Here is a 25,922-nt window from a genome sequence, read left to right as displayed (position 1 = left end):
TGGCTGGAAGTGCGAGTCACATGATCAGACTACGACGAGATGATTAGACCAAACTGAAACGAAACTGTAAAGTAGTGAGCATCTATATTTGATGAGGGCTTTCCGGTAGAACCCGAAGTGTTTGTCATAAATTAGTACTATGAGACAATTTATATTGAGCCTTTTATTGGCTTTTCAATTTACATGATAACATCACATGTCAAAACAATAACCCCGTCAAGTTGAGTACGTTTTCGAAATAAAGGGATTCCAACCTACGGCTTTTCTGTGATGGCTGTGATTAACTGTTTGTTTGTTAGCTTTTAGAAGCTTTTAATCACATTTCCACATATTTTGAACCTACAACACAGCGGAGTAAGACAGGGTGAATCTTTTGATACCAAATAAGTGCGATGTGAATTTTGTTGCAAGTCAACCTTTAAGTTGCCTTGCTAAGTGTGGTTGCTAAGAGCTGTGGATGGAAGACTGTTTCAATAAAGCAAACTCCTATAAGAGTTGCCTGCACGCGCTGCATCCTGCGGTAAAAAAACAGCTCTTAAAGGTTGACGTGCAACAAAATTCATATAACAGTTGTTTGGTATCAAAAGGTTCACCATGTCCTACTCTGATGTATTGTAGGTTCAAATTATTTAGGAATAAGATTTCAAGCTCTTAAAAGCTAAAACGAACAGTTAATCACAGCCATCACAAAAATGCCGTAGGTTGGAGTCCCTTTATTTTGATAGCATACTCAACTCATAAATTGAATAAAGTAGAAGAAAAGTGAAACAACTGTAAAGGTGCTCAAATGTGAAATAAATTGCGAGTAAATAGTTTTTTTTGATACAATGTTTATGAGGAAAAATGATTTGATATTGATATAATTATTATTAACTGAGAAATCAAACTAAAGATCATGAATATGTTGAATTAATGTAATGTACGTAAAAGTATGTTTGTATAAAAAAGATTACTGTTCCAGCAGAAGATATCTATCCAAGCTTTAAATACGACGATACTGGTACCTCTTGATACCGATACAAACCTAAAAATGACTGTTTTTGTTGATGCTATGTCTGACCGAGTGGAGAGATAATGTTAATGATACTCTTACTTGAGATAATACAAGTTTCCACATGTAAAAGTTTTAAATTTAGTGGTTCTTAGCAATCGTGTTAAGGAAGGACCAGAAAATGGCGTCGGTAACAGGACATTTGAAATTGAAAAGGTCGCATTTGAAAATTACGAATTACAAAAATAGGTCATAAAAGTTTAAATAGCTTCTAAAATATTTTAAAAAGCAAAACAAAACAAATGCAAGAGGTGATATTAAATAATAATAAAATGTACATCGCCATTTAACGACAAAGATGCTGTGGATAAAATAGCTGACAACAATAAGAATGGTCTAGCTTTATCATTACGTGTGCGTGTTGGCAAACTTGCGGTTGCGATCTGTGAGTTCAAGTCTAATATAAATTGAATTTCTCATTCCTAAAATTTTATCGCTATAACGGACAGTCGACAAACATTGAAATCTTTATATATAGATTATATATCAGTTACTACTGTAATTTCATTCAATTATTTTAGACAGTTTAGTTCTCTTCTATAATTAGCAGCATGTCCCATTGAGTTAAACTGAGCAACTTGAGAAAGATTAAATATACATGCATAGCATATTTATTAGTCCAACTTTCCTTATTGCCTTTGTGTAAGTTATTCCTTAGAGCAAGTGGAATATGGTGAACTAGTCTGGTTGAGTAGTTTAAACCTCCTTACAGCATGAATGCTATGCTAGCTATGGGCATACTATAGCTATACTATATGTCCCATTGAGTTACACTGAGCAACTTGATAAAGTTTTAATATACATGTATATTTTTATTATATTATATATCTATAAATATATTTCTCAAAGTTGGTCATCATATGTGTATTCGTAGGTTGATTGTTCGGCTAATATACAGAGTGACTTAAAGTACTTTGTGTTATCAATCAATTTTCTAACCCAGAGAGTTCAAATTTTTGTGCTCTTTACAACTATTTGAGTGCAAGAAGGATATAAATTTTAGAGTTGCTGGAAGCTCTTACTGTGTTTGTATTATATGCAACCTGTTTTCAAAACAACCACCAAAGCATTCAACTTTGTAATTGATAATCTTTTTCAATCGAATTCAAAGTTGGAAATCCCCTATCATTTCAATACACAATTATGACTATTTGTTAAGTCTTTTTGTCATGTGACCGACCGTTAGACGTAATCAATAATTTTTGCTTTTTTTAACACGAATGAGTGAAGTTTCCCTGTTTTTTTCTGTGAAATTTTCCTTTTACATCTTTTAAAAACACACAAGAGAACCAAAGAGCATTCCTTTTTTATAAATATACACATATTTACATGTTTTGAAATTTCATACTATTACCAATCTAAGCTCAAGTTGATGAAACCAACGATAGTTTTTCTATTACCTTTTACAACTCATCAGTTTGTCAAAATTGAGTGTCTTTCAGAAAGCAATGATCTTGAAAGTTTCATGTTAAAAATATTAGGCAAATAATTATGATTCAGTTTAATAGGAACAACTTACAATTTATTATTTCACAAATCTTTAAAAACAAATGGTTTCTCATACTTAGTTGCGTCTTCATTCAGATGCTATTTTAAACCAGGAAATGCTTAAAGTAATTTGTATACCAGATCTATGATAATAGGTTTATGATACCAAGTCTAAGATAATAAGTCTATGGTAACAATTTTATGGTAACAAGTCAATTATGATAGTTTAATGATTGCATTTAAAATAATAGTAAATAATAACTAATAGTTTCATGTATTTTATGTGTATAGCAATTGTCATATAGAACAGCTTTTCTGATAATAAAAATATTTAAAAACTAAATTTTTGAAAAGTGTTCAAAAATTCTATAAGTTTTAGAACATTTCATGCAGTTCTTATAACCACCAGCGGCCAATGTTTATGTCCATTGTTCATAGTATAAACTAATTATGCAAGCATTGCCCACATTGACGTTTTTGGTGGGATAAAAACTAGTGTTCTCCGAGGGTAACCATGAACTCTTTGTACCAATCACAGAGTCCAGTTTTCGAGTCCTTCGCAATCATCTCATGGACCGTCTCTCTTAGCCTCTTCTTGCTTATCTATGTAAATAGATGAAAGTAGATCATTTTTCACCAAAAATGCTAAACGTAAAGTTTTAACAATAACTCTTTTTGAGCCGGTGTAACTTTATGCAGAGTAACTTTATGAAGAGTAGCTCGATGAAGTGTAGCTTTATGCTGAATTACTTTATGAAGAGTAAAGTTTGTGTAGATTAACTTTATGGATAGTAACTCTGTGGAAAGTAACTTAATGGAGAGTAGCTTTATGAAGAGTAACTTTATGTTGAAGTACTTTATGGGGAGTAAAATTTATGTAGAATAAGTTAATGGATAGTAACTCTATGAATAGTAACTCAAAGAATAGTGACTGTAAATAGAATAACTTTATGAAAAGCATTTTAATAAAAAGGAATTCTTGTTGATTAGTGTGATCAAGTTTAGCTCTTTTTTTATAATTATTAGGAATCAGAATGGTTTCATAAATAACACACTTGGCTTTAGAACACCATATAGAGAGAAGACAACTTGGATTTCAAACATAATCTCCTATTTAAAATAGTATTTGTCTTTTTATATAATTGCATTTATTAACATATCACAGTCATAGACTTACCTTTATTAGTAGGTTGCTGACATAGACTTACCTTTATTAGTAGGTCGCTGACATAGTCTTGCCTCTATAGTAGATCACTGGAAAGACCTACCTTTGTTAGTAGATCACAGACAAACCTACTTTTATTAGTAAATCACATACATATGTCTACCTTAATTAGTAGATCACATTCATAGACCTGCTTTTATTAGTAGGTCACAGACATAGATCTGCTTTTATAAGTAGGTCACAGAAATAAACTTGCCTTAATTATTAGGTCACATACATAGACTTACCTTAAGAGAATTGTCTGTATATGGAAGCTTTTCCATGTATATCAGTCTGCAGGGTCTCTGCATCTCATTTAACTGTAATAGATAATGAAATTCAATCCAATAAAATGTAAATTATCATTTTATACATGAAACAATGTTCCCAAATACTTACAGCTGCACCATATGTTCAATATTCAACTTTCAATGACACAAAGGGCAAAATTTGTGCTCATTTTGTGTGGCAAAAAGAGCTGATGCTGACAAAACCTGCGGTTAAAGAAATTTTTAAAGCTTTAATAATAGATGACTCAATTCAATTCAAGTCTCATCAATAAATTAACAATTCAATTTTTCATTCTTTTGCATGATAGATTGAGTAAGAACTGGCTCAAATCAGGATTTCAATAAGTTGATTGCAATTCAATTTTCATTTTTTAAAGCAATCCTAACTTCAATGAATCAATTCACTATCATTTTGACGCGTGTTCACTAGCTAGCCTAGATGTTGTTGCTAGTAATAGTTAAATATTGAATAAATTACTCAAGTCACCAAACTACTTAACAAGCAAGAAAAAATTTCACTAACAAAACTATAAATCTGAGAATGACTAAACAGGTGAACTAACTAACCAACTACTGACGGGTATAATTGAGACAACCGCGCAGGACGAGATCTGGTGCTCGAATGACGCTGTTACAATTGTTCGCATGGCAATCAAAACAGCATAGCTAAGCTTATTGCCAAGACAAAACATAAAACTATGCTTCAATGTAGATTGGTTAGTAGTTCACATTATCGACCAGTAAAATATACACAGTGATATCGAGGTCTATTGGAAACATGTGCAGCAGGCAACACTGCACTTACATTTTTGCTTCAGTGCGCATCCAATAGCATTGGTTTACTTAAGGTTTACTTAAGGTTTACTTAAGGTTTACTTAAGGTTTACTTAAGGTTTGCTCGGGGTTTACTCGAGGTTTACTCGAGATTTACTCGAGGTTTACTCGAGGTTTACTCGAGGTTTACTCGAGGTTTACTCGAGGTTTACTCGAGGTTTACTCGAGGTTTACTCGAGGTTTACTCGAGGTTTACTCGAGGTTTACTCGAGGTTTACTCGAGGTTTACTCGAGGTTTACTCGAGGTTTACTCGAGGTTTACTCGAGGTTTACTCGAGGTTTACTCGAGGTTTACTCGAGGTTTACTCGAGGTTTACTCGAGGTTTACTCGAGGTTTACTCGAGGTTTACTCGAGGTTTACTCGAGGTTTACTCGAGGTTTACTCGAGGTTTACTCGAGGTTTACTCGAGGTTTACTCGAGGTTTACTTAAGGTTTACTTAAGGTTTACTTAAGGTTTACTTAAAGTTTACTTAAGGTTTACTTAAGGTTTACTTAAGGTTTACTTAAGGTTTACTTAAGGTTTACTTAAAGTTTACTTAAGGTTTACTTAAGGTTTACTTAAGGTATAACTGTCTGTGATAGATAATAATAAGCATAGAGATAATATTAACAAAAGATGCATTGATGCATTTTGACTCGAGTCGTTTCGCTTTTTGAAAATAAAGAATCAAGTCAATTTGTGATGACAGTGAATAGCCGATTCAATTCAATTTTGCTGATGGGATGTGGCAAGCCAATTTAGCAGTAAATAAAAGATACCAGAGAATTGATTTAATTAATTTGTGAGTTGAGCCTTCCTCAAGCAAGCTGTTAACTCAAGTGACCAGCTCCACCTGTTGCAGGTACCTTTCTGACGGTAATCATAGATATTGTATTGTACTGTATTGTAACAGGTGCTTCTGGCACTTGCAGTAGGTGTTTTTCCTATTTTTAAAAATGAGAGATTTTAATATAATAGTATCAGTTAACTTTTTATGATTCATTCTATTTCCCTTCATCTCGACAACTTATAAGTTACATTTCTCTGCGTCATTTGAAACTTTTCATCTTTATTTCTCACAAAAAGTAATATGGTAAATTCTTCTGTGATCTGTCAAAAATGCTAAAAGATACACGCGTTGACAACCGAATCCGCCAATGAGATTAGAGAAGCAATTTGATCAAGCACCAACATGTCAGCGCTACTGAAAATATGTTGAGAAAACATTGATGAGTAAATTGTTGCAAAACATTTGCCTTTGTAGGTGGTAATACGTTGATGCATGATTTCTGGTCAAGACTGAGTGATTTTACACTGCAGTTACATGGCACCAAATGTGAAGCTTTTGAGGTCGCAAACTTCAGTTATGTAAAGCAGTCAAAGTGATCAAAGAGGAAAAACTTGCAACAGAAGGGCTTAGATAATGTTCCATTTGATTTACCCAATTACCACATATCTCCGGATATATGCCTATCGTGTATATAAGCCGACCCTCGGAAAACAGCCTTGAAATCGTGGAATTTCAAGAATTGGAATATAAGCCAACCCTATAAATCGTAACAGGTCATAAAATAACCTATAAAAGCAAAAAAGTTGTGAAAATGGAAGGTTGTGGAAATGGAGCATCTTTTGCACATGTGTGGTACAAAACGTTTCTGATGATCCGTTTGTATAATTAGCATATCAGGTTTCTACTTAATCGAGAGGAAACAATCATCTGTTTACATTGAGCCAATGGAAAACATGTTTGCATCTCACGCTGATTTTAGTTTCGCTTGTCAAAAGCACATATTCATAGCTATTTGTTCTTCGCGATGATTAGAAGCATTACAGCTATGTAGGTTTAACAAATTGTAGATCAAGGAACTTCTGATGATTATTTATTGAGCACTAGTAGTAGTGATAGTGAGTATTTATTTTTAACAGTGATAATAATGCCGTGGGCTATAGTAATAGTGGTAACTCGTCTGACTCAGAGCATGCTTAACTTGTCCACCATGATAGTATGAAGAGGACAAAAAAATGTCTAACTCATTTTGCAACACATTTGTCGCCTTTTTATGGCATCGGGTGATGTAAAAATATTTACTCAATAATTTGGTCAAATGTTATGGCAACATATATATGTGCCAATGTCAAATATATAGTTTCACCGAGTATTTAACTGTCTCCGTAAAAAAATTTATTTGGTAGTAAATGAGTTAATGGAAGTGTTAACCATTATTGTTATGTTACACATGTACTTTTTCAATAAAATTGAGTTAATAAAGGTTCAAGTTGTGGTTGTTAATATTAAGTTACCATAATATCATATTGTTTGTGTTTAACCAGAGTTAATCAAGAATAAGTTTAACTCCTTAGTTTGGTAACTTTTTGCGCTCTAGAATCGGCTTATATGCGGGGATATACAGTAGTTTATTTTCTTTATTTGCTTATATTAGCATTGGCTGGTAAGATAAGATGAAATAAATCAAAATTGAAATCAGGAATCTCATTTGGTTAGACTACTTGTTATTATTGACTGATAAATTACAATCCATCAATTTGACCACAATTTAGAACACAACAAAAGGAAATGTTAGAACAGGAAACAGTCACAATGACCTCAACTTAATGGCCTTGGTTTAGACTTGAGTAACTTTGCTTGGTTCAGCTAAAACATGTTTGAGAAACTCCAAATTGGCTGTCGAGTACTCATTTTTATATTCTACCAGCGATTGTTTAAGATAGGCTTTAAAAATTAGCACTATGTATTTGGTTTTTTCTCTATAATAAGGTGAGCTATAAAAACGAGAAACTATTGCCTGAGTTTTTACAAACCTCATGGGCTTCTCCGTATTCCAGCAAATCTTCTTCCGATGGCTTTTCTACACCAGCTTTCAACCTACAGTAAATATAAGTACTTATAACTTTACTCAACTTTCTGTCATGCAAATCTTTTTATGTAGAACCTTCTGTTTTATACCTATATACAAATATTTTACTGTCATGAGCCTTGTAGATATGAAAATTACTCTCATCAATTTTGTAGAACTCAGCCATTTGACATTAATTCATTCTAGTGTTAGTATCAAAAGGCAAAAATGTTGTACAGAGGGGTTTAAAAACACATAGTAATTATCTAATGCAAACATCCCCCTGGTAAAAGACATTAAAATTTTATATACGTACAGCACATATAAATGATTAGTAACAAAATAGTATATTAACCTACAGTAATTTTAGGGTATTTAGTGGTTATGATCTGCTTGTGATTATGGTTATGATTCTTACTTCCTCCTTAACTACGGTCATCAATTTTAGGGTCCTTAGGCTAATGAATTAAAGTTTAATGTATAGTTATCTTTGTATAATAAATTAAAGGTCATAAAAAATATTATATTAAACACTAAAATGCACAATAAATTTTCACTTTCGCTTAATTAATTCATTAATTAGTTAAATAATAAATTAGTTCATTAGTTCATTACTTAATAACTGCTTAATACAAATCAATCACTTTCGGATTAATTTGTATTTAGTCAGTTATATTGGAACTATTGCATTGAGATGCAAACACATTGACGTTCGAGCTAACGACTGTATAAGAGAATTTACTGATTCCCTTACCATTAAAGCCAGGTACAAACTAGCCCGGGCACATTAGCCGATGATCTCTTATTAGCTTTCTTTCAAGGTTGTGTCTGTCAACTCGCTTTTAAAACGAGCAGACCGACTGACCCACACTATTGATTGATATTATGGATCAAACATTTATATATAATGTATATACTAAGCATGCTTGTAATGCATGTATATTTAATATCATACTAGCTGTGCTACCTGGCATTGCCCGGGTATTAAAAATTAGCTTATAAACAATGAGAAGTAATGCGAGTTGCCTGCCACTTGCTATTAGCTTGGCACAATGCCAATGGATAGTTTGAGTAAGCTTACTAATAAGAGCTACAACTTCTCATGATGTTATGCCATGACTTTGTGTTGTGACGGATGGCAGTAGCGTATTTGCTCCCATATAGCGACATATACTGCCTAATGAATCCATCAAGGCCTGAGGTCTGAGGTCAAATCTTCTGCGATACGAATACTTTATTCTAAGACTTTAATAGCTATTAGTTGGAACTACACACTTACCTAAACACAAACTGGGAAATCTATACATAGATATACATAAATCTAAAATTTTGTCTCCAGTCATTCATCTTTCAGTCTGCCCAGTTATAGCTATTAGTAGCTTGCAATTTGAATTCTGTATCACAAACGATTTGCTCTCAGAAATTCCCTTGCATAAGGCAGTAACCTAACCAATTGAGCTACATGAGACACTACACACATGGGCAATATGAGTGATTGTTTTGGTTAAAACTCGCATAGCACCCTGCGTCAGACATCATCACTAAAGCTTGCTCTCACGGCTCTTATTAGTAAGTTCAGCAATACAGATACTAGCTTACTTGAATTAGCCATTGGCAGGGTGCCAAGTTAATGGCAAGTGGCAGGCAACTACATTACCTGCTACTGTTTATATAAATATATATATATATATAGCTGATTGCCCTATGTTGCACGAATGTATATATAAATATATATATATGCATATATATATATATATATATATGTATATATATGTATATATAGAATATATATATATATATATACATATATATACATATATATACATATATACATATATATACATATATATAGCACTATAATATATATATATATATATATATATATATATATATATATATATATATATATATATATATATATATATATATATATATATATATATATATATATATACATATATGTATATATATGTATATATATATAAACAGTAGCAGGTAATGTAGTTACCTGCTACTGTTTTAACAAAAACTACAAGTTTTGTTAAAACATTTTATTACTTAAAGTTTCGTGCGGTAGGCTTGCACTCTTCAGATAAAATGTTAAAAACAATAAATATTCCACTAGCAGTAAAGCTGTATAAGAGCTAAAAGCCTTTAAGACATTAAATGATAGGGGCTTTTAGCTCTTATACAGCTTTACTGCTAGTGGAATATTTATTGTTTTTAACATTTTATCTGAAGAGTGCAAGCCTACCGCACGAAACTTTAAGTAATAAAATGTTTTAACAAAACTTGTAGTTTTTTACTACACATAGTTTTATATCAGCTCTGTTTTTACTCAAAACATTGAGCACTCTTTTTACTAATGTGTATAAATATAACTTTTACCTATATATATATATATATATATATATATATATATATATATATATATATATATATATATATATATATATATATATTGAACCTTTTACCTATATATATATGTAAAAGGATTAAAGTTAAAAGGATTCCACACACACGCACGCGCGCGTGCGTGTGCGTGTGTGTGTGTATATACATATATGTATATATACATATCCACCAGACATACCAGACATATATGTGGCTGAACAGAGGAAACCTAATGGCCAATACAGAGTCGCTACTCATGGCAGCCCAGGAGCAAGTGCTCCCAACAAGGCAACTCCAAACAAAAATCTATTGCACTAGAGACTATCCTAGATGCAGACTGTACAATGATTCACCTCAGGCCATCCAACACATCATCAGTAGATGAAAGCAGCTCGCAGAAAGCATATACACTGAGCGGCATAATAATGTTGCAGGCGTTGTGTACAGAAGTCTATGTGATGAGTATGGCCTTAATAATCCACAACACTGGTGGGGTGCTCCTGATAAGGTCAATGAAAACGACCGTGCTAAAATCCTCTGGGACTTCTACATCCAGACTTACAAGCATGTCCTAGCAAACCAACCAGATATAGTAGTGGTGGACAAGGAAAACAATAGAGTTACTATAATTATAGATATAGCAGTACTCAATGGCTACAATATAGCCTGCAAAAAAAGAAAAAGTAAAGAAATAGCTCCCTCTTGGAGAAGAGATTAAGAATGCTGGAATGTAAGAACAGCTGTAATTCCAGTAGTCATTGGGGGCATGGGTGAAATAACACCTGCGCATAAAATGTGGCTTCCCCAGATACCGACAACAATCAACTCAAGTGAGTTGCAAAAGAGTGCGCTATTGGGAACAGCTAAGATCTCAAGGCAAGGGCTCAAACTCCCAGGACTCTGGTAGGAGACCCGATTTAGAGCAGAAATTACCACCCATACGGGTTAACCGGTGTGAGAAAACAATTTTATATATCTATATATACACACATATATACATGATATTAAATGACACTATTTATCAAGTATGTTAGACAATGTAGCTATTTTCGAAAATACTGTAAAAGTACTTATATTAGGGATAATAGCAAAATCTATTTGTAAGTGTAGATGTATACGTCAGTGTTACAAACTCAGCAGACATAAAAAATGTCACTTCCTTCTGCACAGACACAGAACTTACTTGATGCAATAAGTCAGTTCATCACCATAGTAGTCATTGGTATTCCCAGCTATCACCTGAAATAAATACACTGTGACCATGATTATGAGCGTGTATAATTTGTGCTGGTTGACATAGCCTAATTATTATTGCTTGTACGGAGGCTTCAAGTTATTTTAAAGGAAGTCTGACAAAGGTATCTACACGATAGATAACTTTGTTTCAAGCGAGACGATAACTCATAATTGTTTGGCATGACAAATATTGAAGTTCAATCACAAACAATATTTGTTGTCATTATTACCATGCCACAGAGCCCAAAAAGCATCATTCTACAGATAAGATATTATACTTTTCTTAGTGTAATTTTCTTTTCTCCACTGCTTTTTTATAACTCAGATTTATTCTGCGAACAAACCTATCGACTAATATCATGCATTCCTAATGCCACTGATACATAGCATAAATGCCTAACAATGCATCATGGATGATGCATTATTAGGCATTACATGCTAAGGAATATAGGTCGAGAGAATACTTCTATCATTCTAAGCAGTATTATATGGCTATTGCGATGTTTCATATATCAACAAACTTGTTACAATTTGATTCGTTTTCATCAAAATTTTAAAAAATTAAAAAATTGCAGAAGCAAATTACTTCAATTTAACTGGCTCTAAAAAGATGAAAACAGATGAGTTTTTCAAATGTTTGCTAGACAGGATATTTACTATAACAAAGGATTGTGTCTCTCTGACCTTCTGTTCTAAGTCATGGTTAGATGTGCAGCTCACAACACTCTACTTGGTAAACGTACACGCTACCCCTTGCACTAATCAACCCCCTTAAGATGTTTTCAATTAACTGTGCATATCATTATTCTTTCTCCTGCATCGGCACAACTGATGATCTCTCACAGCACACCTCACGATCTCTCACAGCACACCTCACGATCTCTCACAGCACACCTCACTATCTCTCACAGCACACCTCACAATCTTTCACAGCACACCTCACTATCTCTCACAGCACACCTCACTATCTCTCACAGCACACCACACGGTCTTCCACAGCACACCTCACTATTTCTCACTGCACACCTCACAATCTCTCACAGCACACCTCACTATCTCTCACAGCACACCTCACTATCTCTCACAGCACACCTCACTATCTCTCACAGTACACCTCACAATCTCTCACAGCACACCTCACTATCTCTCACAGCATACCTCACGATCTCTCACAGCACACCACACGGTCTTCCACAGCACACCTCACTATTTCTCACTGCACACCTCACAATCTCTCACAGCACACCTCACTATCTCTCACAGCACACCTCACGATCTCTCACAGCACACCTCACAATCTCTCACAGCACACCTCACTATCTCTCACAGTACACCTTACTATCTCTCACAGCACACCTCACGATCTCTCACAGCATACCTCACGATCTCTCACAGCACACCTCACTATCTCTCACAGCACACCTCACAATCTCTCACAGCACACATCACGATCTCTCACAGCACGCCACACTATCTCTCACAGCACACCTCGTAATCTCTCACAGCACTCCTCACAATCTCTCACAGTACACCTCACTATCTCTCACAGCACACCTCACTATCTCTCACAGTACACCTCACAATCTCTCACAGCACACCTCACTATCTCTCACAGCACACCTCACTATCTCTCACAGCACACCTCACTATCTCTCACAGCACACTAAACTACCAAGGTACTAATACATATTAAAAATTTCAATGTCCAAAAGGTAACTGTGAGATTTGAACATTTGTTCAGCAAATGTCTGAAGACTCCTCTAGACTGATGTCGTCATCATTTATTCTTATCCAAGCTGGATTGTAGTTGAAATTCATTTTATAGCTGATTTTGGAATGTTTCGAGCCCCATAACCTAACTATTGGCGGTGTAGGTAAGGCTAGGTGGTTTCAGATAGTCTGCAGTTTTACCAATGCTGAACTGACAGTCGATGCAGAACGGACAATGAGAGTGTTCTACTTTTGAAATGCCTAATTATGATTGGTCAATACAGTGGATACTCAATTTATTAGTTCTAGTTGGAATTCTCTCCCCACGGATTTACCTAAGCAGCATTTAACAAAGCCCTATAAGTAGCCCTTTAATTTAGTGTAATTGTACAGTTGTACAAGTTTTTATCAAATATGACAGCATAATTCTATTTTTGCTAGAAATCTTAATGCAGAATTTGTTATTACTGTTGATAGAAATATGAATTTATGCACTGCTGCCATAATATGTTAAAATGATTTGCACTTTGAAGTTTTCCAGCCAATTAACTTCCACTGACCAGCAACCACTTTCTTTGAAAAAGTTTGGGCTCGAAATTTAACCCATCTTTAGGTTAAAGCTGATTTAGGATTTGTCTCCTTTGGGCTGCTGTTTTACGCTAAAACATTCACAGCTGATTAGCAATTTTCAATTCTACCTATTCAATATTTTTAACTTGCTACAGAGAAAAAAACTTTTATAGTTTGGCTCGGCTAAAAGTCTTTAAGTGTGCATATAAAAAACGATGAACTTCAAAATGTAGCATCAGTTGTAGAGATCTGAGAAATGCAATACAATTTGATAAATATGAAACTGCAATTAGATTATTATAACATGAGGCATGTGATCTCTCTGTATTAACTGCTGATATAGAGAAAGGTATAACTGCGACGGTGATGTGAAACACTTGAAAGTACACTGGCTTACAGGAGCTGTTGAGTCTGCGATGTGAGAAGAAATATTTTTGGAATGTATTTGGTGACCACCAGATTGAGTGACTTGCCTAGCACAGAAAAAAACATAAATTTAGCTTTTAAGAATACAATGCCATTTTTTCAAAAACTACAAGTGAGTTTTTATATTCAAAAATGAAGGACCAAAAAGAATTGTACAACTAAAAAGGCTACCATTTTGTAATGGTAAAACAAAGTAAGGGGGTACAACTCTTCATTATATCATGCCAATTCATTGCTAAATTTCCACAGATTTTCTGATTTATTGAGTTTATTGGCAAGTAAAGTTGTATCACGGTTTCATAGTTATATTTTTTGCACCTACATTATATATAAGTTTGACCATTATTTGGTGACATAAACTCACCGATATGTCATCGATAGCAGGGTGTTGTGACATGGCTTCCTCTATTGGTCCAGGATAAACAACGCCTCCCAGAACTCTGAATCTAATAGCATCTACAGCTCTACCTTTGATGATGAATGTTCCATCCTCATACATCACTCCCATATCTCTACATGCAGGTTGTGTGCCTTCACAATAGCGGTTTGATAAAAATAGTTATTATTAGTAATACTAATTTTACAATATTTTTATCTGTTTTCACATCTTTAAATATAAACTTTATACATGAATAATAATAATGATTCTATGAAGCTGACATATTCTCAAGACTTTAAACAAAAATAGTGTGCACTGACAACAGCAATTCTATAGAAGTTCAAGTTATTGCTGTTTCTATATAACTCTTTAATCTCCTTAAATGCCTTCATATGTAATTCATTTCACTGCTCAATATTTTCTTCTAAATGCAAACTCAATACATCGGTTATAGTAATAATAATAATAACAACCATAATAATAGTATTAGTGATAATAATAGTAATAATAATAATGATAATTAATAATAGTAATATCTAACAGGAACGAAACAAAAAATAAATGTTCAATTCATGTGTTCTTCAAGAATTCAGCATGATAAAAACAACGATAGTAATATACCATCATTGGTCAAATAGTTTATCCTATGAAATAATTTGTTACTCTATTTTTTACCGGAGCAACTTTAATAGGAAATGTTTTCAACTGTAACAGTTTTGTATCTCTACAAGCCATACGTATATACATATGTGGTGTATGAATGTGAAGGACTAGGTTGGAGCAACCAATTTTAACCAAACGAATGTGTCATGTATGTTGGACTGCTTGGATTGTCTACAAGATGGAAACTGACCGGCCTCGAGTACTGTAATCACCCAAGTGTTGGGTAAATCGTGATTTCTCACACGCTCAAATATAACACTTCCCCAATTCATGATGTTAAAATTTGGGATGTAAAAAGGAGCACTATACTTGGGTAATTACGGTATTTTGTGGTGACTCACTTACAATCAATCATGGGAGTATTGTAAAAGAATAAAAACACAGACACTGATAAATTGAGAAAAGTAAGAATACCATCCTCACAAGCCAACCCTATACAAATGAATTTGACAAGCTCAAACAAGTTGGGAGGATAGACTATGATTATTCCCTGAAAACTTCTAGAGGCGACCATCAATATGTTTCCATCATGCGTATGCTGTAGATTTGGAATTGCGCGCACATATCAACTTACGGCGCGATAAGTTTGCGATAAATGTGTGAATGATACAGACTGGGAATTGTGTACACGTTGAGTTACTATGCAATAAGTGCTTCAATAGACATTGACATGTTGAGGATTAATGCGAGTACTTTGTTAAAAACGATAAGGACTTCCATGCCAGAGGTCATAGCAACGCACCCCTGCATCGTTAAATCGAAATAGGAACAACTGAATCATGGAAAATGTTTAAAATGAATAGCTTGCACAACATTTTCTTGTTGCATCATTCACCAGCACTGTTTCCAATTTTCACAAGGATTAAATATTCAATAAAAGTTAGCAAACTCGGTTGCCTTCCGAGTTTTGTTATTTCCATCTTGTGAATGACGAAGACTTGCAGATATTTACAGCGTCATGAAAACATGGTGTCTGTCATAAGATGTGAAGGCAAGTTGGGTTGTAATCATATGACCTCAGGCACTACTAACATTAGTTAGTAGCTTGTCAGTCATGCTCGGTCAGGGTGGAGATCAGGGTCAACCTTTTCATATATACTCTGAAACTTATGCTAAAGTTCAGTAGTAAAATAATTATTATTTTAATAATTACAGTAATTTGAAAAATTATAGAACCAGCTACAATAGTTTAGTATTTCTAAAATATAAAAACTAGTTAGAATTTGTCTTGACAAAAAGACATGAACACAGAAACTTGGTATCATTTTAATACTAAAAATCCCCGCTATCTGTTTTTCTTATCTACTAGTATTTGAAAACAATACTCCAGCGGTTATGTTGCTAAACAGTGTTAAATGTAAATATTTTTCTGCTAAATGCTATTTTGAGAAATGAGTGTTTAAACTGTCAAAAGTTACTAAATCTATACTACTAGGGAAGTAGGAGCGCCAAAAATCTAAATAAACTTCACCAAGTTTAAAGAAAAGGTTTGAAAGAATCACCGCCTATTAACTTTTGCTAACATTTGGTTAATACAGAGCAGATCTCATCGTATGAGATTATTATATAATTATTATATAATTAGGAAGAATAAATTTTAACTAGCAAACGATGCAATAACATTACAGGAAAATCTACAATTCAAGATTAACATGGTATATAACTTTCTTTTATTGGAGTTGTCTACACTTTTATTTGAGTTGTCTACACTTTTATTTGAGTTGTCTACACTTTTATTTGCGTAATCTACACTTTTATTTGAGTTGTCTACGCCGGGCTTATTGGGTGCTATAGTTAATATATATGAAAATTATTAGGAGGCCTTATGCTTTTGCCCATGCCTGTACTATGGCATAATTATTATGCCCTGTTCAGGGGGTAATAATCAAAAATTTCTGTAAGGACCTAATTGCAGTACCTATATGCACCATAAGAATTCCTACCCTGTTTTAAGAAATCCATCTTCAGTGAAGAGATCTTTTGTCAGTTGTTCCTGTTTCCTGTATTCTTTTAAGCGACTGTAGGTTTTCACATGCACCATACCATCCTTACCAATATCCACCACCTCATCATTGGAATCCACAATTCTCAGCTGTCATAAATCCGTTTTTCAATTCATTAATATTTTATTATGTTTATGGTATATATAGTATAATATAAAATATGAAGAGCACTTATCTGTTTGACAATCATTGCATTTTTCAAGCTGGTATAGATCTACTCTCATCAAACGGTGATTGAGAAAGGTGGAATTCAAGATATTACTAACGAGCATAAAAATGACTCACTAATTAATTCAATTTGTTAATATTTCATTACGTCTGTGATATATTTACTATAATATAAAACATAACAAGCACTTAGCTGTTAGTCAATAATTGCATATTGGTTTTAAGCAGATATAAATTTCAAGACCCTGTTCCATCAGCTGATAGATCGAGGAAGATAGAATTCAAGATGGCTACTACTGAGTATGAAAACAATTCTTTAATCACATTTCATTAGTCAGTGACATTCAACCAATGAGGATGGTCTATAAAGTTCCCCACTTTGAAATTTCTGAGCAGATAACTCTTAACATGCAGGCATGACAATGCAAAATCTTTTTTTTAAGGTTGGCTATTTTGTGGCTTGGCAGTATTTTGCAGATAATCACGGACTTTTGAAGTCAAAAAATGCATTTCTAACTTATGCTTGTAGGCTTTACATTGCTCAACTTTTTTCAACTCAACAGTGTAACTAATTTCAGTCCTTTAGACTTCAAATATGCTTGTTTAAGTTTGGTCTGGTTTGTTTTACTAATATGTTTGAATAACTCTTTTTGGTTGTTATACCTAGCCTTAATGTCCGTTTTGCAATGGCCAACAATAATATACATGTATATTATCAATTTTGTGTACACATGTATATATAATGCAGTATATTATACAACTTATACATATATGTATGTAATAATATGTATATATATATATATATATATATATATATATATATATCTGTTCTTCGACAGATTTAAAACATGTTCAAGAACTTTATTTATTGCATCAAATAAAAACTTTAAACTTTGAACATAATATTTTATATTCTAGTTTAGCAAAATGCAATGCAGATTGGGTAGGTTGACCCGTTATTCCAGAATATTCTAGAATAACAGGTCAACCTATACATGAGTAATCTCTATAATAAGGTAAACTTTGGTCTTAAAAATACCTATTGACTTACACATGAGTATATACATGTATGGTGATTGTTATTCATGTAACCGAGTCACTATTAGTCTAATTTTGTGGACACTTTTTTACTGATCACTTGCTATTATGTGTTCGTAAAGATCAAAGATTGTAAAAGTGCTGTTCAAACAAGGGTGGCGCTCTATTTTTCAACCCTTCTCCAAATCGAGTTTTTTCAGCAAGATATAAATGCAATAATTATTATAGAATTATGATTCAAATGCGATCTGATTATATTCTTAGACTAACAGTGTTCAGATAATTATTGCAATTAATGTGAAACGCAGGAGCTAAACGCAGTAACAAACCTGCGTATTAGACTTCACAATAAGCCTGGCCTGCATTCGGGCTTCTTCATCTTCCTCTGTATCACCAAAAGATGATGTTCCAATCACACCAGCTTCACTCATTCCATACAATGTCTATAAATTATCAACATCACCGTAACACATAATTTTGAGATCGAATGTTTTTAAAGTTAATGTTAAGTTTTTATGTTTTAGGTTCAATGTTTTAGTTTTTAAAAGTTAATGTTTTACAGTTACAATGCTGGCAATTATAAGATTGAGATATTGCTGTCAATCTTCTGTCAGCGATTTATGAAGGATTTAGAAAAACTGACATCAACACTTGATATATTTATTCTATGACACCATCACTTGCAGATTGGATTCCTCCAATTATCTATAACATATAAATATTACCTTCATAACAATTCTTCTATATCATTTATAACACATTTCATTGCTTTATTCCTAATACTCGTTGATCAAAATATTACTTTTGTAGTATTTTGTTTACTGCAGCGATGTACCAGTTAAATTGAACTGGGCAGACAATGGGGAAAACTTTATGTATAAAACAATGTAATACACAATGTAATACACAATGCAACACACAATGTAATACACAATGTAAAACACAATGTAATACACAATGTAATACACAATGTAATACACAATGTAATACACAATGTAATACACAATGTAAAACACAATGGTAATACACAATGTAATACACAATGTAATACACAATGTAATACACATTGTAATACACAATGTAATACACGATGTAATACACGATGTAATACACGATGTAATACACGATGTAATACACGATGTAATACACGATGTAATACACGATGTAATACACAAAGTAATACACAATGTAATATACAAGGGCAAAACTAAAACCATAACCATTACAATGAAATAGACACGTGTAGATTTATCATCTTTTCTTTTCATTAGGTGAAAATTAAATAAAATTCCCAACCACCACATAATTTACATGAGAATATTAAAAAACATGGATGGTTAGAGATTTTCCAGCGTGCTGAAGTATTATAACCAGAAATAACATACAGTAAAACCTCAACTCATGACCACCATTACGTACAAATTTTTAACATGCACAGTAAAATTTGAGCAAATATTTGCCTCCGCATGTGAAGTAATTTTCAACATATGATGTCTGAAATTTCTCAAAACAACAGTTCTGTAAGTACCTTGTGCGAAATAAACTGGACCTCTTTGTTAAAAAGTTAAAATTCTTATTTACGAAATTGTATATACATGTATGACTTGAAATAAGCAAATAAAATGTATTTAGTGCGATTATATCTGTACAGATTATTATTTTCAAACATTAAAAATTGAATTGTTCAGAATTTAGCCTACATAATATTTCAAAAACAAAATTTTACAGTGTTTGGTTAACATATTTAAAACCAGGACAAACCATGAATTAATATAATATACAATTTATGGCAGTTGCCTAAATTTACTACGCGTAACAACGATGTAAATTAAAATTTTAGTTTTCCAACAAAAGGGTCCAATAAAATTTGTACAAGTACAACAAGCTAGCAGAAAATAACAATAAAATGCAAACATCAAACCATATCTAGAGTAAGTTACCGTAAGTATCACTTACTCATTGTCATGCTTACACTCTTTTTAGATGTATTAAAAGTGGATTAACATTGAAATCCTCTTTTACCAATAATTATTACTTTATTATTGAATTAAGTTTTATAACTTTTGTTTTTAGATTCAGTGGTTCAGATAGTTTAACATACAAAATTAATTGTGAAGTAAAACAAGTTCATAGGTTTTTTGAATTTTGAAAAATTAGTTCCCAAAATATAATGTCTCCTCACATGAACGTTGTTCCAACATCTGACTGTTTTGCTATACGAAGCAAATATCTCTCATCAAAACTTTATATACAAACTGTACATATTAAAAATTAGCAACAAAATAGTATATTAACCGACAGTAACTTTAGTGTATTTAGTAGTTATGATCTGTTTATGATTATGGTTACAACTCTTACTTTTTCTTTTAATGTGGTTATCAATCTTAAAACTCATGGCTAACAAATTAAAGTGATATTGTTTGTTATATAATGATCTATGTATAATAAATTAAAGTTCATAATAAATATTATATCAAGCACTAAAGCGCATAATAAATTTTCACTTTCGTTTACTTTTCACTAATTTTCGTTTCACTCAAGCAATTTCAAGCATTCACGGAACACGAAGAATGCTGAACTGAGAGCGAGCATCATATCTCTTTCAGACATTGTGGAAAGGATTTTTGCAAATAGTATATTGACATCTTTGTTGCACTGATGCATGCAGCACACCTGCAGCCAACTTTGCATTTCGAGAGACATTTTTGTTGATTTTGTGCATTGAAAAAAAATCATATGGAAGGGATGAAAAAACATCGTGTTCCAGATTGGAATTTGGTTACAGGGATTTGGATATATATATTATATATATATAAATATATATATATCTATACATATATATATTATATATATACATATATATATGTGTGTGTAATAAGTATGTTCACAATATTTTATATCTTTGAAAACATTTCCTAATTTAATTGTAAAAGCTTTGTGTTTTTAACGATAAAATTGTCTATAAAGATGGCTGACAATGATAAATTGACGTCACGAAAAAAACGAACAATACCAAATGGCGTATGCACGCATTAAATGACGTAATAATTGAAACTCTATGAATTCTATTAACTATATGAAACACAATGCTTTTTTCGTGGTTTTTTGAACTTCTATTTTTGGTTTTGCATGAGGTTCAATTGCTATATAGCGGTCAAGGCCAATTTTTTTCACACGCACCATTATCTTCGTAGGTAGAGCCTTGACATTTTCTCTCCATTCGGTCAGACAAAGACAGTACCATATTTCATTTTTACATTTGTACAAGTATCGAGAAGTACCAGTATCGTCGTACTCAACATTTTGATGTATAGCTTCTGCTGGAACAGTAACCTTTTTTACACACACTCGCTTCTATGCAAAAATTGTTATTATTAATTCAAAATATTCAGGACTTTTCATTTGTTTTCTCAGTTCATACTAGTTGTATCATTATTATCATTACCAAATCATCATTGTAATCGCAGCAAAACAGACTCAATTTAGCTATTGAGTGCTAACTGTTTCACATTTACATTTAGACTCTTTTATAGTAGTTTTTTTTATTCGACCTGAACAAAACATTTTTCTCATGATATGAATTTTGTTACAGTTGTTTGACTAAGTTTGACAACTTTTACAGTTGGTTTTATGATCTCTTTTAATTTATTTCAACTACACAAAACACTTTTCTCATGATATGAAGTTTGAAAGTTAAAATGGCAAATGTTGTTATATGTTAAATACAAATAAACTTTCTGTCCAAAGACTTTTTTATCACACGGGCAACGCCGGGTAGTACAGCTAGTATATTATATATATATATATATATTTTTTTTTTATTTATCAAAGTATGTCTGTCCGTGGATCTTTCATTCCAGCTATAGCTATTAAAATCTTGGAAATACAATTCCACACTTTAAAGGACTTGAACTCACTACAAGTTGCATTTCTAGACGCTCTACCATTGAGTCATACCAGCCGTGATGTCATCAGACATTCTTATACACTCTACAACGTGCGCTATAATACGCTAATTATTTTAGCATTGCGCCCACGTGTTACGATGCCTCTGTTAAGAAATATTTTGGGGACTAAGTATATTGCAGCACAATGCTTCTTCGTCGTTTTTTCGTTAGGGAAAATTGGTTCCGCCCTATGTAATAATTTATCTCAAACCTAAAATTTGCTAATTTGTGTAAAGATCGTATAACGTATGCTATTAAAATATATACGTCGCTGAACTCGTCATTGGAAGTTATCCATAACCGTTATCCGGTATATTCGCTATCCATTATAATAAAAACGATCATTATAAAATATTTTAATAAAACTTTTGTTAAAAGTTTGAAGTTTACTAAAATACATACCAAAACTTTCTTCAAGTATGTGTTTAGTAAACTAAATTCTTTTATGTTAGATTCAGCGTTTATGTTACACACCTGTCTCAAAGTTAAAAACTCTCTACGTAGTACATTGTGATGTTATATTATCTTGCAGATCATAACCTACAAAATGCACTAACACCATTATAGGTACCTATAGTTACTAAGGTTAACAGTATTTTGGTACTAGTTTTAATGATGATGATTTGTACCAGGAGGTGATTGCATTGGATAAGACTATGGGTTTTTATACCACTCTACGTATGTCTATAATAGCCTACGATATTTTTGCATGCCAACACTGAAACGAGCTAAAACCATAATTGTATACCAAATAATTTATGATAGTAAACGTAGCAAAATACACTATATTTAGCCATTACTTGCTAATGATTTTATATTTAAACGCCTTTGCATTTTTATTTTTCCTTTTAGTCTATTTCAAAAAAACACTTCTTTCAAGTTATAAAATTTTTAACTTACAGTTCTTTTAAAACTATTGAAGTTGTTTTATTTATTTTTAATTTACTTATTCTGCACAAAACCTTTTTCTCATGAAGTTTAAAAGTTACAGTTGTTTGACAAAGTTTGAAAGCCTTTACAGTTGTTTTTATTTTCTCTTTTAATTTATTTCAATAACACTTTGCTCATAATATGTAGTTTGAAATTTAGAATGGCAAACTTTGGTATATATTAAATACAAGTCAATTTCTGTCCAAAGACTTATTTACTACCCGGGCAACGCCGGGTAGCACAGCTTGTGTATAAATATGTATGTATGTATGTGTATATATATGTATATATATTTGTATATGCATATATATATATATATATATATATATATATATATATATATAATCTATCACACTAGAGACGATCCTAGATGCAGACTGTGCAAAGATGCACCTGAGACCATCCAACACATCATCAGTGGATGCAGACAGCTAGCAGGGAACGCATACACTGAGCGGCATAATCATGTCGCAGGTATTGTGTATAGAAGTCTATGTGATGAGTATGGCCTTAATAAACCACAACACTGGTGGGAAGCTCCTGGTAAGTCAATGAAAATGATCGCGCTAAGATCCTCTGGGACTTCTACATCCAAACTGACAAGCATGTCCTAGCAAACCAACCAGATATAGTGGTAGTAGACAAGGAGAACAAGAGGGCTACTATAATAGATATAGCAGTACCCAATGACTACAATATAGCCAGCAAAGAAAAAGAAAAGGTAGAAAAATATCTCCCTCTTGGAGAACAAATTGAAAAATGCTGGAATGTAAGAACAACCGTAATCCCAGTAGTCATTGGGGCACTGGGCGCAATAACACCGGCGCATAAAATGTGGCTTGCCCAAATACCAACAACAATCAACTCAGATGAGTTGCAGAAAAGTGCGCTATTGGGAACAGCTAAGATCTTGAGACGAGTGCTTAAACTCCCAGGTCTCTGGTAGGAGACCCGAGTTAGAGCAGAATTTACCACCCATACGGGGTATCCGGGGTGAGGAAACAATTTATATATATATATATATATATATATATATATGCAGTATATATAGTGTATATATTCATATATATGTATATATAGTACATATATATAAGGTATATATAAATATATAATCGCTCACTAGCAAGTTATACATAAACATGTATATATGAATGTCTATGCATACATAAGTATATTTATTATAAGTATATATATTTATGTATGTATAAGTAGAAATAGACATGTATATATATTTGCATATGCATATATATATGCATATACAAATATATACTCATACACTCAATATACTCATACATACATAAATATATATACTTAAAATAATAAATATACTTATGTATGCATAGACATTCATATATACGTGTTTATATATAATTTGCTAGTAAGTGATTATATACTATCAATGTAGATCATAGGTAGATGCCACTAATATGTTGCTATTGCGTACTTACCAATGCTTTTCCAGAGAAGAGCCTCTTCAAATTCTCTTTATACCCTCGAGACACAATTTGTGCCCCGTTAAGGAAAATTTTCATAGCAGGAAAGTCGATTTTATTTTTACTCACGTAGGATTTGATCATGTTATTCATGGCACCTGGAACTGAAAGGTACTCCACTCTGCAACAAAATTATCACTATTAGATTTAAACTGCGAGCTGAATTAAACTGAATTGAAGCGATGACGGTGACTTAAACTGGATACAACATTTAACAATTATGTTGAAAATATTAACGCAAGCTGCTTCAGTAATCTTCCACCTAAGATCCATTCTCTGAGCAGAGAAACATATTTGAAACACTTTGCTAAACCATTTATTTAATTTTAGTGGCTCTTGCCTTTTTTTTCTTTTTTATGACATAATTTGTAGATCATTTGTTTGAAATGAACTTATTGCCAATAAAATAATGTATATAATTAACAAGTGAAGGAAACAATAAGGTTGTAAGGTAGAACAGTAGACGCTATTAGACTCAAAGATCTGGGAGACGTTATATATTTTGGACCTATAGAGGAGGCGATGCCACAACACTCTACTATTGATAAAATATCAGTAAGTTTATGAAAGCATGAAGTTAAAATTGTGTGGTTGTCCGTTCATGCACTTTACTGACTTACTGATTCACAGTAAACTTGAATTGGCTGTTGCCTATCAGCCAATCGAGTGTGGTTGTTACTACACTTACCGTAAAACCTTTTACGAGATGCAATTGAGAATATACACTTTTCGTGGAAATAAAGAGGAACCGCGTGTAATCAAAATAGTCTTAAAATTTTAGTCTCAAAATACTTAGTAGCACAGATTCTATCGTAAATGCGAAAACCTTTCTCACATTTCTTTTCTTTCGATTCATTTGTTTCAATGCTCTCAAGGTCCAAACACACTAGGCAATTTTATTGCGTGCATCATGAGGAGGGCGGAGATATGGCTGTCGTGTGCCTAAACACATTTGAATCATTCACTAGCAAACAATATAGTAGACAACCTCACAAACTGTCAATAAAATTCTGTAATATTAGTTTCTTGGATTCATGTTTCAGGAGTTGGTAATAAATTTAGGTAAGTCAATATGGTGTTGTCTAGGCCGCGACGTAAACAACTTCCGCTTCTGTTATTAGGACTATCTCACTCAAAACCAACCTATCGTAATGCATCTAGCTAGCGATATAGTTGGGATAGAGAATGTCTACCGTTATCGCTCTGCATGAGCTCACTGAGCGAGTTCTAGGGCAGACTAGCGCCACGCAGCGCCATGTCGC

General features: G+C 32.9%; 1 protein-coding gene across 2 annotated transcripts in view; it reads right to left on the bottom strand.

Annotated features, from left to right (window-relative positions):
• Positions 1–2,613: 2,613 nt before the first annotated feature.
• LOC137408747 (putative acyl-CoA synthetase YngI) overlaps positions 2,614–25,922 on the bottom strand; it is a 46,537-nt gene continuing 23,228 nt past the window's right edge. For both annotated transcript variants that reach the window (XM_068095327.1, XM_068095328.1), the window contains exons 8-15: positions 24,616–24,781; positions 18,620–18,733; positions 17,025–17,173; positions 14,404–14,551; positions 11,281–11,336; positions 7,669–7,732; positions 3,992–4,063; positions 2,614–3,142 (exon numbers count right to left, since the gene is read on the bottom strand). In XM_068095327.1, coding sequence (XP_067951428.1) covers positions 3,032–3,142; positions 3,992–4,063; positions 7,669–7,732; positions 11,281–11,336; positions 14,404–14,551; positions 17,025–17,173; positions 18,620–18,733; positions 24,616–24,781 — 880 coding nt within the window. In that variant the 3' untranslated portion in view covers positions 2,614–3,031. The remainder of the gene's footprint in view (positions 3,143–3,991; positions 4,064–7,668; positions 7,733–11,280; positions 11,337–14,403; positions 14,552–17,024; positions 17,174–18,619; positions 18,734–24,615; positions 24,782–25,922) is intronic.

The sequence above is a fragment of the Watersipora subatra genome, chromosome 11 (assembly GCF_963576615.1).
Source record: "Watersipora subatra chromosome 11, tzWatSuba1.1, whole genome shotgun sequence".
Taxonomy (NCBI): domain Eukaryota; kingdom Metazoa; phylum Bryozoa; class Gymnolaemata; order Cheilostomatida; family Watersiporidae; genus Watersipora; species Watersipora subatra.
The sequence above is the reverse complement of the archived record's forward strand: the minus strand, read 5'-3'. Positions and strand labels throughout refer to the sequence as shown.